We start from the raw sequence: 13448 nt of genomic DNA, 5'->3' as shown, positions 1-13448 counted from the left end.
TAAATCCAGGGGATTTCATAGAAACTGGTGTCTTGGAATTAATATCACTGAAGTACTTTATAATGTACTGTTAATAAAAAGCTTATTGCTTTTTTTAAAGGAGAAATGTCCCATCAAAAATATCATACAAATAAAAATAGAAAATTAATAACTTTAATATCAGCATGATTAAATTAATACTATTATATTACTATTGTATTGATCATATTAAAATTCATAACATCAATTGTGAAGATCAAAAGCAAAATATGGAGTACTTTTTTTAATATCATGGATGATCAAAACAGTTTTATTACCAATATTTTTTTTTAATTGCAAAATTAGTCATAAGAGATGAAGGCACGCATCCAAAGTCATACCGAAAATCAGAGGAATTTGGGTGTCTAACTTCTAGCCTACAATTATTTGACATAGAAAAGCCTTAGAGTATGCACTCTGATACCATTCAGCCAGTGAAAACTATTTGATTTCCCAACATCACCCCAATGTGTATGTCCCCCTTGACCACATATCCTTGATTTCTTCTGGCTGAAATGCCTTAAGTTCCTCCCATTCTGCACCCACCACTTGTCAGAAGTGTCACCAGTTTGCAGGGCACAGCCTTCGGTGTGACCGCCTTTTGAAAGGCTTCCTTCCTGTCCTCCTCCCATACACGCTTGCTTAGCTGGGACGCCTCCCCGTCCGATCCCATGGATGCTGACATGTTCTATGTTGCCACACAATTGTGACTGGACTCCAGATAGATCTCTTTTTTAAAAAAAATATTTTTTAATTGATTTCAGAGAGGAAGGGAGTAGGAGAGAAAGATAGAAACATCAATGATGAGAATCATTGCTCAACGGCCTCCTGCACACCCCCTACTGGGGATCCAGCCACCAACCCGGGTGTGAGCCCTGACTTGGAATCAAACCATGACCTCCTGGTTCATAGGTCAACACTACACCACTGAGCCACACCAGCTGAGCAGGTCTCTTTTTAGGATTTATCAGACACAACATTGCACCTTCAACACCTAGGACTTCTTACAGAATGTAGTGTTGATTAAATGTAGATTAATGTGAATTCCAAAGACATTCTCACTTATCAATGCAGACCGTAGCATTGTTGGTCTACCTGAATTATCTGAATATTTTTCTCAAAGGCCTGCACTTGGAAAATTCTTCGGCCAGTCCCCTTGGCAGTGGAAATGATCATCTATGCAATCCTGACTTTAAAAAAGACCCTGTGTGTTTGCAATTTATCACTTTGACTCAATTCCATGAAGACGCCATGTATTAACTTGACTTTTCTAAAAGGAAACCATTCATTGCATAGATTTTTTTTCCCAACGAGTATTTTTTTCTGTAGCTTACTTTCACAGGTCCCATGGAGACAAATGTTATTTGTATCCAATGAAGAAAGATGGTCTGAGTTTCACAAAAAAAGGTCAATGAATTAAGTTAGTTTATTTTTAAGCAAGTCATTTTTCATACTCTTGCTTGCCTGGGGCAACGTTTAGACTGTCCCGCAACTTTACTGTGGTTTCTCTAGATAATTAAGCATTTATTATTCACTTGCCTTGCATTTCATTTACACTTTCCATCTTCAATCATTTACAATAGACTTCAACTGTTCTCTCACTACTGTCCTCAAATTAGTGCTTCTTAAATAAATGCCACACCTCTCCCTATTCAAAAGCCCAAAATGTCACAGGCAAACATATGGTATTGGAGGTGGTAAGGAAGGGAAAACAACAACAAAAAGGATACACTTATAGAATACAAATGAGCTATTTTTAGCCTTTTGAAGCTACTCGCAAAAAATGACCATTTAATTTACAATTACTATCTCCTTACATCCTCTCCATCACCAAAATGCCCCCAGGTCTCTGGAGGACAGAGACCTGGGCCTGCTTCCAAGTTCTACAGGTCCCTGTACAAACCAATGACAGCCCCAAGCATGAGCTGTACCGCTTGGCAGTCATATGGGGTCACAGAAGCATGGTGATGGTGAAAAAGGAGAGTTTGAAATCACACAGACTCACTTTGCGTCTTGCTTCAAACCTTCTGGGCAAGAAATGTATCAGTTCGGACCGTCTTGTACTCTCACCAGTAAAAATAAGATGACATTAATATCTATCTTAAAATATTGTGAGGAATAAATTACATTATATTTGATAATGCATGCAAACCCATTAGCACAATGCCAGGAGCATAATGTGTCCAATAAATGAGATGGTGGTTGTTTATATTCTTGTTTTTATTCTTCGTCTGGTTGCTATAATTTGCCAGGGAGTGTGATTTAAAGTAAGGCATTTTGCCTTATTCTTTCTGAAACACAGTTTTGTCATTTGCAACTTAGAGACAGTAATTCTTCTCTGCACTTGGTTTAGTGTTCTGTTAAACCCAGAGGACTGAAGGAACACAATGATATGTTCCTTTTGTTTGTCGTAGTTATGGTTATTAATATCACAGTGACCTCTGAAATAAGAAGATCTGTTAAGAACCATTCCTTCCCTGTGCAGTGGCCCTTGAGCCTTTCTATCTCAACGTGTGATCTAGAACTAAATCTGGGCCAGAGTTTATCACAATCTAAAGGCTCCATTTTGCAAGCACGAGAATAGCATCGTGTTGGCTAGACACTTAAGACATAGTTTGAGACTTGGAAATGGTAGACATTTAGTCCTAAGTGAATCTCAACAACAACAATAGAAATCACATCTGAGGTTAAAATGATGTTCTTCCCACCAGAGGAAAAAACAAAAGGGATATAAACTAGAAACCAAGTTGCATTCCCTAGTGGGTTCATCTTACATCTTCTGTATGAGTTGGGGCAAGCTTTTCTCTATATTAATCCATGCTCCCCTTCCTCCCCTTTCTTATCCTTCCTTTGCATCTCTTTTTCATCCTTCTTTCCTGTCTAAAACACATAGGAAAGGGCTTCTAGGTGCCAAACCCTTGGTGAGGCAAAGGGATATAAAATGAACAAATAAGACAAACCCCCCATTCTTTCATAGACTGTATATTCTAGCTTGAGAAGTGACTTAAACACATAAATAAGTCAATAGGCAAGTTAATCACTGATTATGAAACTCAAAGAAGCAAATTAATAGAACAAATGGCAAATCTCTCTACTGTCTTAAGCTTATACCTGAAATAAGAGAAGGATCTCTCTGTGAGGTAGGGAGATTAATAGCTCATAGCAACAGAAAATAATTCTATAAATTTGAAATATAACAAACAAGAGGACAGCAAAACTGATTTGTCCCGAAGTCCAGAGTTCTGTTCTAGCATTCCTGTGAGGATAAAATAAGAAGCATAAAAGGTTTTTTATCTCCTATGCTCTGTGTATTTTCCTTATTGAAAATGTCCTGGCATCAAGGACTTGATGACTATGTTCCATGGGCAATCTTCTTTTTTATAAATATCTTGACTGTGTTCATGCCCCATAGTCTGGTAAGGGAATGATCACTGTCATAACATTTATCATTAAATCTAGAAGTCTGATCCTCATGGGTAAGGCCAGAATCCTGTTATGAAAAGGAAATGGGTCTGGCTGGTGTGGCTCAGTGGTTGAGCATTGACCCATGAACCAAGAGGCCATCAGATCAATTACCTGTCAGGGCACATGCCAAGGTTACAGGCTCTATCCCCAGTAGGGGGTGTGCAGAAAGCTGCCAATTGATGTTTCCCTCTCATCCATGCTTCTATCTTTCTATCCCTCTCCCTTCCTCTCTTGACTTTGGCCAAGTAATAGGACATCTCCATTTTTTTTCTTTTTCCTTAAAAACCCAGCATTCTGCCATTTCTCCAGGGTCATCGAGGAGTCCAAAGGAGATGAAGTTTATGACAGACTCCCTTCTTCACTGAGGAAGAATATGTAATGATGCCCTAATTAATGCATCTTAGAAGAGTTCTTTCCTGTTTCCAAGTCTAAATTTAATTTTAAGCCCATGACCTATTTATGTATAAATACTACTTTCCTCACTTTTAAATGTATGAGGATTTTACTCTTCGGATTCAAAGAAAGCAAAGAGGGGCTTTAAATTTTTAATTTAATTAATAATTGACTTAATGGCACGGCATGGACATTTATCTCAATAATGCTGAAAACTCATGAATCAAAGAAATGATATTATATGTGCATGTAGCCGCATATTAAATTTTTTCTACTTGGAAATTTGCAGGCTAAACCACCAGATACAGAAACATACACACAAATGATACTTGTTTTGTGTGTGATAATTTTCAAGTGTGCCACCCACATAGCCTGTGGATTATAAAAAGTCTAACGAAATGTCTATAAGGACATTATTAAAATTTTTAAAAATAAAAAGATTTATCTTCATTTGCAGAAACTATTATTTAATGAAATTATGGTTCTAAAATCTGTACTACCAGACCCAGAATTATTAGTGGTAACAATAATAATAAAACATATTACATATAATATGACAATGTATTATATTAGAATACATAATAATACCTTTGTAACGAACTCTAGTGGATAAATGTCAGCATCTATTCTAAAAATGAGGAATCTAATAGCAAATGTACTATCCATCCATTGAATTGTTACCATGTGTCATACACTGCATGGCTAGTATTTATTGCTTCATCTGATCTTGGTCATCACCCTAACAGTGATGGCGAACCTTTTGAGCTCGGCGTGTCAGCATTTTGAAAAACCCTAACTTAACTCTGGTGCCGTGTCACATATAGAAATTTTTTGATATTTGCAACCATAGTAAAACAAAGACTTATATTTTTGTATTTATTTTTTATATTTAAATGCCATTTCACAAAGAAAAATCAACCAAAAAAATGAGTTCGCGTGTCACCTCTGACACACGTGTCATAGGTTCGCCATCACTGCCTAGGAGGTAGATTCCGTACCCACTTTATAGATGTGCAAGTTGAAATTTAGATGGATAAGCCAAGCATCTTACAGTCAATACATAGTAGCTAAATTTATTCTTAAATTTGATATTTCAATTGGCTGGATTCATAGACACTCCTCTCCCCAACCCCAGGATAAAAGCAGGTGGCAGGCCATGGCTGGTTTGGCTCTGTGGATAGAATGTCGGCCTGCAGACTGAAGGGTCCCAGCTTCGATTCCAGTCGAGGGCATATGCCCGGGTTGTGGGCTCCATCCCCAGCAGGGGCGTGCAGGAGGCAGCCAATTGATGATTCTCTCTCATCATTGATGTTCCTATCTCTCTTTCCCTCTCCCTTCCTCTCTGAAATCAATAAAAATACATTTTTTTAAAAAAGCAGGTGGCAGGCCAGCTGTTAAATAGGTGATGTTGTACAAAGGGGCTGCAATTTGTTTTAATCAACATCAAAATGATGTCTGGGCTTGCCATGTACCTCACACTGCACAGAACGAACACATTCGAATATTATTGATACAGGCAGTAAAGTACTTAACCGTAACATTTCATAATCCAAATCCCGAGAAAAGTGTTTCCCTGAAGCAATAACATGGTGAATAGAATTCAAAATTTAGTTCACAAACCTGTTTCTGGCTCAATGGAAAAATAAGGCTGCCCCTCCAGGATGCTGTACACCAACTTGGCACTGTTGCCATAAACTGGGTCATCAGCATCGGTGGCTGTTACATTAGTGACAGACGTACCTAAAAAAAAAAAAAAAGGAGAGAGTGAGAAAGATAATAATTAACACATGATTCTTGCCAAGAGCTAAAATTTGCTAAGCATATCCTACAGAAATCCATGTGTGGGAATAAGGAAGAAAAGAAATCTTTTTTAGGATAAGGAGATAACTACTCCATCATAACTTCAATAATATCCAAGTTTTTCAAAAGAAAAAGTACTGCTAGGTTGAAGTACTATATAAAGATAGCCCTTTTAGAATCCGTATTCTTGAAGATTTCTTTGTAGTTTTCATTTTTAAGCTACCTCTCCGACCCATGTAGGCATGGAGACTATTGAAAAGGAAGCATACCGAAGAAATATGAAACATAAGCTTAATAATACAATAGCACATGCGGCATTGAAGTTTGGTAAAAGCACAACTGAAAATATTTTAAAAATGGCTGCTGGTAAAAGCTCTACAGAGATATTAAAGGGGTAGTTTATCCATCTTCTTCCATTCCTCAGAATATAAAATTAGATCGGGACCACCAATTCATCAGCACGTTCAGGGAATGAGGCCTTATGGATAATAGAAGCACACCTTCTAATTGTTTCAGGATAAATTATCTATCTTTTATTCTCTCATTCATTCAGCAGGTAAGCACATACGGCCTGCCTGATATAAAGCATATATATACTAAGACAAAATTGACAGGCAAGAAGCTTACAGTTTGGGGGGGGGGGGGGCGAAGGTAGGGGCACACAGCTATAAAGAGAAATTCAGCTGAAAACAATAGCACCAGATTTGGACCCCCCACTTAGTCCAGCAGAGGGAGTGTCCAAGGACAGCTTTCTAGGAGACGTAGCCTTTGAGTTAAATTATTCAAGACAGGCAGAGTTTAACCAGAAGCAGAGGTGCTTGGGAGACATGCTGAGCCATCAGTCAAAGACAAGTGAAGGCCAAAGACTCAGAGAGACGGTGGGGAATGCCTGAAACTGAGGAGATATTGGAGATGTCCGGTGAGATCTCAAGCATCATGTTCTACAAGAGCAGGATCGGGTCTTCCTGATCCAGGAAATATGGGACATATGATAATTAGCAAACGTATACTGGCTCGTGGAATGAGCGGATGAATGAATAAGCCCTGTGTCGATTTCATGAGGAATGGGAGGGAAGCATCACAGACGAATGTAGAGTCTGAGCTAGAAGAGATCTCTTGCAGAATTTGTATTGGGGAGTCCTCTTTGATCAGTATCTTGGGGAGGCAAAAGGATGACATTGAGCTGAACGTCATTCCATCACTTGGGCTGTGATGCCATCACATCAAAGGCCTCCGTGGACTCCCCTGGGGACTCTAGAGCTAGGATGTCATTGAGGAAACGGGGCCAGGCTTTTGGACCCCAGTACCGACCAGCTGTTGGCTACTGGAACGCCCCTGGGAATGCAGGCTGGGCCTGCGGCCAGGCAGACCCCTTCCGCTGAGGGAGAATCAGCCCTGAGCGGTCAACAGGAACGCTCCCAGCAATGAGGGCAAGACTGTTCCAACCAGACGGAAGTCATAGGTGGATCTCAGCAGCGTACTTCTGTGTTTACTGGAATAAGGCAGAGCTTTTCCAAGATCTTGCCAAGTCAAATCTTCTTGGAAGCATTTTTGATGAGGGACGCTACCCAGGAACATGTAACAATAATATCTGTTGAGCAGTTGATAGGCCTGTCAAATTGGAATCCCTACTCAGAAGGATGATTCAGAGGTTCTACAAAATCTACAGTGAGAAAAAAAAATGTGCTGAATGTCTTTCCACCAGGCACTGGGAACCATATAGAAAAACAAACTTAAGGCTCATGTTCACAAGCAACTCATCAACTAGCTGATTAAAACAAGCATGTGAAAGTACAATGTTTGTAGTTATTTGAATACCGTGTGGGACGGAGAAGAATTAGAGGAAAAACTTTCCAGGTGAGATAAAAGTTCCAAAATGCTTCTTAAGAGAAGATATGACTGAAAGAGTCAGCCATCAAAGCTAAATTTGGAGATGCAAACTGAGAATAAGACGCAGGGGGCATTTTGTTGTTGTTGTTAACCCTCATCTGATGATATTTTTCCATTGATTTTTAGAGAGAGTGGAAGGGAGCAGGAGAGACGGAGAGAGAAATATTGATGTGAGAGAGACACATCGATAGATTGCCTCCCATATGCGCCCCCATAGTGGGACAGAGCCTGCAACTGAGGTACATCCTCTTGACAGGAATGGAACCTGGGACCCTTCAATCCTTGGACCCACACTCTATCCACTGAGCCAGAGTGGCTGGGCCTAGAGGAGACATTTGAATGCCAAGATGGGGAGCACTGGCTTTAAAGAAGACATTTCATTTAGAGAGCAGTCCTACACCGTGGGCCTCTCTCTCTCTCTCTGTTTGTGCTCCCAGCTTGGACTGGAGGCAGAGATGTAGATGATTAGATCAGACAAGTTATACTTACCTATATATATATATAAAAGCCTAATATGCAAATTGTCCCCACAGGAGTTCAGCCAGGAGACCAATTGCTAGCTATGACGTGTGCTGACCACCAGGGGGTGGTGCAGAATGAAGAAAGGCCCAGGCCAGCAGCTGGCAGCCAGGAAAGGGAGGCCTCGGCAGCCGGAAGGAAGAACCCAGCCAGCACCTGGAAGGCTCTGATCGGCCCTGATCGCTGGCCAGGCCTAGGGACCCTACCTGTGCACGAATTTCGTGAACCGGGCCTCTAGTAAGGCTATAGATAGCAGCAGTCCAGGAAAGAGGAAGTGAAACATTAACACTGGGTAATGACAATAAAGATGGACATCAATACGAATTTTCTCCTTTCAGCCCTTGTCCTAAATGTATGTAAGATGTCCCACTGGGGGTAAACTGAGCAAGGGAACAATTTTTGCATTTTTTCTCTGTGTCTAAAATTCATTCCAGAAAAGTTCAAGAATGAATTTAAGAGTCACTGAAAGAACAGACAGAGACTGAAGGGAGGGGTGAACTCCTCTGCGGGGAAGACCATGCCCCCATTTGTTGTTTTGCTGTGTTTGTTGCTGTCTTGGGACTTTACTTTGATTTTTTTAAAGGAGAAATGTTGTTCCTTGTTATGAAGCATTATCAGAAAAATAAAGTCAAGCGCTCTACTCAGTATGGTGTGACATTCATGAGTGTGAACACGCGGTTCCATTCACTGCAGAAAGAGAACTGACCAGAGAGTCTAAAGTTCCTGTCATTAAAAAAAAATCCCTGTCATCACCAAATAAAGGTGACCCTTACATAAAAAAAAATTTTAAAAAGTGTCTTCATAGAGAAAAACACAAATCTGAAGAGTTTCTGAACAAAGCCAGAATTCCTGTGTACGTATGTGGGGTGGGCATCTTGGGGCAGAGTAGCTGGGGTTAATAGTTTTGCCAATAAAATATTTATCTTCTGAAACACTTAACCTCTATCTCTTCGGGCAAATCATTTATCCTGTCTTAGTTGCAGATTTCAGATCTACAACATGCATTAGAGTTATTATGAGGCTTAATCAAAATACTATTCATAGCAGCCTAACACAGAAATTACCATATGTGATACCTGAGGGTACCAACTACCAACCCTACCTACTTCTCAGAATCTGGCTTTGAAAAGTACTTAGGCCCCGGTGGTCTCTTTCAGGTCTGAGGGATGGTAAAATAGGGATGGTGGTGGAGTGTTTTTAAAAATCTTCCCAGGCAATACTGATCTAAAGCCATAGTTCAGAACGACTCTACTGGGCACCAGACTTCATTCTTCACCATAGAAGTGTTCATTTCTATGGTGATTACTTTGAGGAACTCTTACTCAGATGTGTTTGGAAAATGAAGTAGTTTTTTTAGACTATTCACACGTCATAAAGAAGCATGGAGATGATTTCTTGTTAAGTGAGAGTTGGGGAAAGTCCCTCGGGAGTTTACAACCGCGAGACTGGTCATCATCATGTCTGTTTTCGCTGATTATGGTAATGGGATGCTCTCTTATTGTGAGAGGCATCCCATGGTCACATCAGCAAACGCTGAGGTGGGAGGAAGGAGAGAAATCTTCGTCATTTGCATGATCTGTGAGTCAGTCTTCTTCATGCGTGAAGACGGTAATTTTTATTCTGCAAACCTCAAAAGATTTGTGTGAGGATCAAATGAGATAATATTAAGTATAAAAAAGTGACTGAGGAGATCATTTGGAGCCAAAATGTCTTGAACCAGATCATTTGCTTCATATTCCACTCCCCATTCTCACTTCCCCTGTGTCCTCTGCCAAGTCACAAAACATGTCTGAGCTCCAGTTCCGTAATTTCTAAAAAAGGAAGGTGGTAGTCATTGTTACACTTTAGGCTTGTTGAGATAACTAAGTGTAATAATTTATGCAAAAGATACAGAAGAGTTATTCACATGATATTTCTGAGAGCTTCCCTTACACGTGGGAGACTAAATAATCAACTAATTTTATTCCAGGCCGATGTGGCTCAGTGAGCGGTTACAGTTCGATTCCCAGTCAGGGCACATGCCTGGGTTTCAAGCTCCATTCCCCAGTGTGGGGCGTGCAGGAGGCAGCCAATCAATGACTCGCTCTCAGCATTGATGTTTCTGTTTCTCTCTCCCTCTCCCTTCTTCTCTGAAATCAACAAAGATATCTTTTCAAAAATAAACTAATTTTAAGTGGCGGTGATGTCATTTATAACTAAGTATAGTGCTGCCTAATTATTTTCAGAGTAGGATATTTTCTTACATTTGAAGGGGGGGAAACACAAAAACACATCTCCAAATGTAACAATATGTTCATGTCCTTTTACAAAAACATACACACACACACAATCTCACATTGTCCCACCCCACCCAGCTCCTGTCAGTTTCCTCGGTGTTGTAAAATGGCTGTGGGCTCAAAAAAATGCGTTTTGATGTCGTCAGCACCGAGTCAGGCACCGGGCACACGGTCAATGTCAGTTATTTGAATGGATGTCGTCGCCATCTCCCGGCCCGTGCAGATCCCACACACACTTGCCAAGATGAATGACTGGGTTGGGGACCGCAACAGAACTATGGCACGTTTCTCCCCACATCCTCATCCAGGCTATTCCTGCCTGACGCCCAGCTTCTCAGGAAACCCGCATCTTTCAATGTTAGACATCTGACAATGAAAAGGCAGCGTGACGCCCCTTCAAGGATGATATTCCGACTAATAGTGACTCAAGACTGTCGACGCACCTGTACGCGGGCATAGTAGATGCGTGTGGAGGTTTTGTGGATGCATTTGTGGAGGGATTACCCGGAGGTGGGGAGCACGGATGCTTTGAGGTTAATCTTGCGGCCGAAAGGATTCAAGCTGCGGTGTAGGCTTCTCCACGGGAAATGCAGGCAGGATGCAGACCACAGAGGCAAATTGAAAAGTGGAAACCTTGCAGGATAATGTGTCTTCAAAGCGGCAAGTGTTGGTGTGTGATAAATGGGACCCTGAGTAATACCCGCCACACAGAACAGGATTCTCTGTTTGTGTTTTCATTGGGAACTGTTTTTGTCCCTTTGTCAGGGATACAAGAGACTCATTTAGCGGGCGACTATGAATTTGACACCGTGCCACTGCTCCAAGAAAGCCCCTATTATAATCCAACTTGATGCTGATCCTATTATAATAATATAGCTGTTGTATTTCCAGCTGCTGTCAACAAAAATGATCCCCGTCACCACAATTCATCCTGCCAGTAACAAGTCAAGTAGGAACAGGTCAATGCCAAGGTGAATTCTGCTTTTAATAGACCCATTTTTCTGCATTTAGTTTCTTGGTTAAATGAGATTGGCCAGCGTGCTGCTGGGGCTGCAAGGAACACAGGGCTTATAGCATCAGCCGCTTCCTGTAACACCTTAAAGTTTGCTCCCTTTAACAGCGGGACCCTCACATCCCCCCCGCCCCCCATAAAAATGAAAGCCAACACTACAATCCAACATTTTTACAGTGTCAGGTTAGAGGTTCCGGTCGGCTGACAAACTAAGATAAAGGGTCTTGAAGAAAATAAGATGTTGGGTTTTGGGGAGCGCCGCTCTATGAGCGAGGCTCTCCTTTCTTTATGAGCACGTCAGCACACCAATTCTGCACATTATTCAGAAAGAAAAATGCTGGTGCTGACACCCTGAGCAGGGAAACAAAGGTTTGGTGCAGCGTGAAAATGCGCGCATCGGGGAAGCGAACGCTCTGATGATGTGAGCAACACCAACCCCATTTGCAAAGGGTGCCCTGCGATCCGTTTTCGGAGAATAAGCAATCCAGTGGCCGGCAGGGGCATGAGGCAGCAGAACCTTTACCAGTAGCTGAAATTCCCGGACTCTTACTGCCATCTTTAAACTTTTTAAAAATATGGTTTTATTGTTTTTGTGGGTTTTTAAATTTTTTTTAGAGGGAGGGAGAGATAGAAACATCAATGAGAGAGAAACATCAATCGGCTGCCTTCTGCATGTTCCCTACTGGGGATCTAGTCCGAAACCCGGGCATGTGCCCTGACCGGAAATCGAACTGGAGACCCCTTGGTGCATGGGACCCAGCTTAACCAACTGGGCCACAGCGGCCAGAGGATCTTCATGCTTTTTATGTGACCTTCTAGCTGCCCTGATTCAGGCTCAGCACGTACGATCCACGGACAGACAGGGTGTCTGGTATTCCCATCTGACGCTGTCTCTCTTAAGCATCCACATGTGTCAAAGACCACAGGTCACAGCCACAGCACAACTGCCTTCATTATGTGACTAAAACGTAACCCTCAGCCCACCTTCCCTGTCCGCCTTCCTAATGTTCCCAAGGATGAGGCGATGCCGGAGGTAACGGGACACAGGCATCGCCATGGAAACCGTTTTGGTTGTTGTTGGATACCAGAGCAATACTTTCCCAGGACCTGCATCACTTGTTGACGTTTAAGTTATCACTTACTAGAAGCGGACGCCTCTGGCCTCAAGTTTTGTTTTTTTTCCTAAATGTGTCAGGACAAAGGCATGATTTTTTTTAGTTTCATGGAACAATGGTCTGAGATGCCTGTGCACCTGACTGGCACGTACTTCGAGAGCTTTATTGGTTTATAGCGGTTCCCTCCAGCACCCCTACCCCCAGGAAGAACATACATCTAAAGTCAGAAATAAATCCGAGCAGCCAAGGCATTTTTCTTCACGTCTCCCTAACGGATACCATAGTCTTCAACATCTATGTGTCCCGAAGGGCCTCAGGCAGACATCCCCAGGGGGAAAGATGGCCTAAATCAGCCCAGTTTTGTTTATTTATTTGTTTTTTTGGTTTTGGCTTATTTAATTATAGAACACAAATGCCACATATCCAAACCTCCAAGGGCCACCTTAGGGGATCTTTGAGAGATGAGGGGATTTAAACACGGATCTGTACAAATCAAGGCATGTCTCTTTAACCCTGTGTATGGAGAATTCCTCCCCAGCCAGGCTGTGGGGGAAATGACAGTGAACTGTGCATGCACTTACAGGCAGGGAGACAAGGACCCCCTTCCTTCTAGGAACCTCTCTTCCCGGAATGGCTGTGGGCTAACTAGGAGCCTTATGGCAGGGGGGATATCGGAGATCAAACCCTTCTCTTCTGTTGGGGAGCAATCTTGTGATTTATAAAAGCCAACTGAGTAGGAGGCGGAGGCAGCAAGTGCCTGCCATTGATCGGAGAAACCTCTCATCAGACACACATCACACAGTGAAATCCTACACCACGTCCCCTGCCTTCCCCTTTTGCAAAGGCCTCAGCATTGCTCGCTGGATGTTCTCTTCATGCGCCAACACTCAGCGTGCAGCGGAATGCTGCCGCCAACTTCTACACGCGTCACGTTGAATTTATTACAGAAACGGGGACAGA

The 13448-nt window shown here is 42.0% G+C and overlaps 1 protein-coding gene across 4 annotated transcripts in view; it reads right to left on the bottom strand.

Annotated features, from left to right (window-relative positions):
- Positions 1-13448, bottom strand: part of CDH8 (cadherin 8) — a 308272-nt gene that overhangs the window by 155285 nt on the left and 139539 nt on the right. For all 4 annotated transcript variants that reach the window (XM_070398065.1, XM_070398063.1, XM_070398066.1 and 1 more), the window contains exon 4: positions 5497-5616. In XM_070398065.1, the coding sequence (XP_070254166.1) occupies positions 5497-5616 (120 nt within the window). The remainder of the gene's footprint in view (positions 1-5496; positions 5617-13448) is intronic.

Source organism: Myotis yumanensis, unplaced genomic scaffold, assembly GCF_028538775.1.
Source record: "Myotis yumanensis isolate MYYU_CA2020_CCGP unplaced genomic scaffold, mMyoYum1.0.hap1 SCAF_18, whole genome shotgun sequence".
In the NCBI taxonomy this organism is placed as follows: domain Eukaryota; kingdom Metazoa; phylum Chordata; class Mammalia; order Chiroptera; family Vespertilionidae; genus Myotis; species Myotis yumanensis.
Note: the sequence above shows the minus strand (reverse complement) of the source record. Positions and strands in the feature narration are given on the sequence as shown.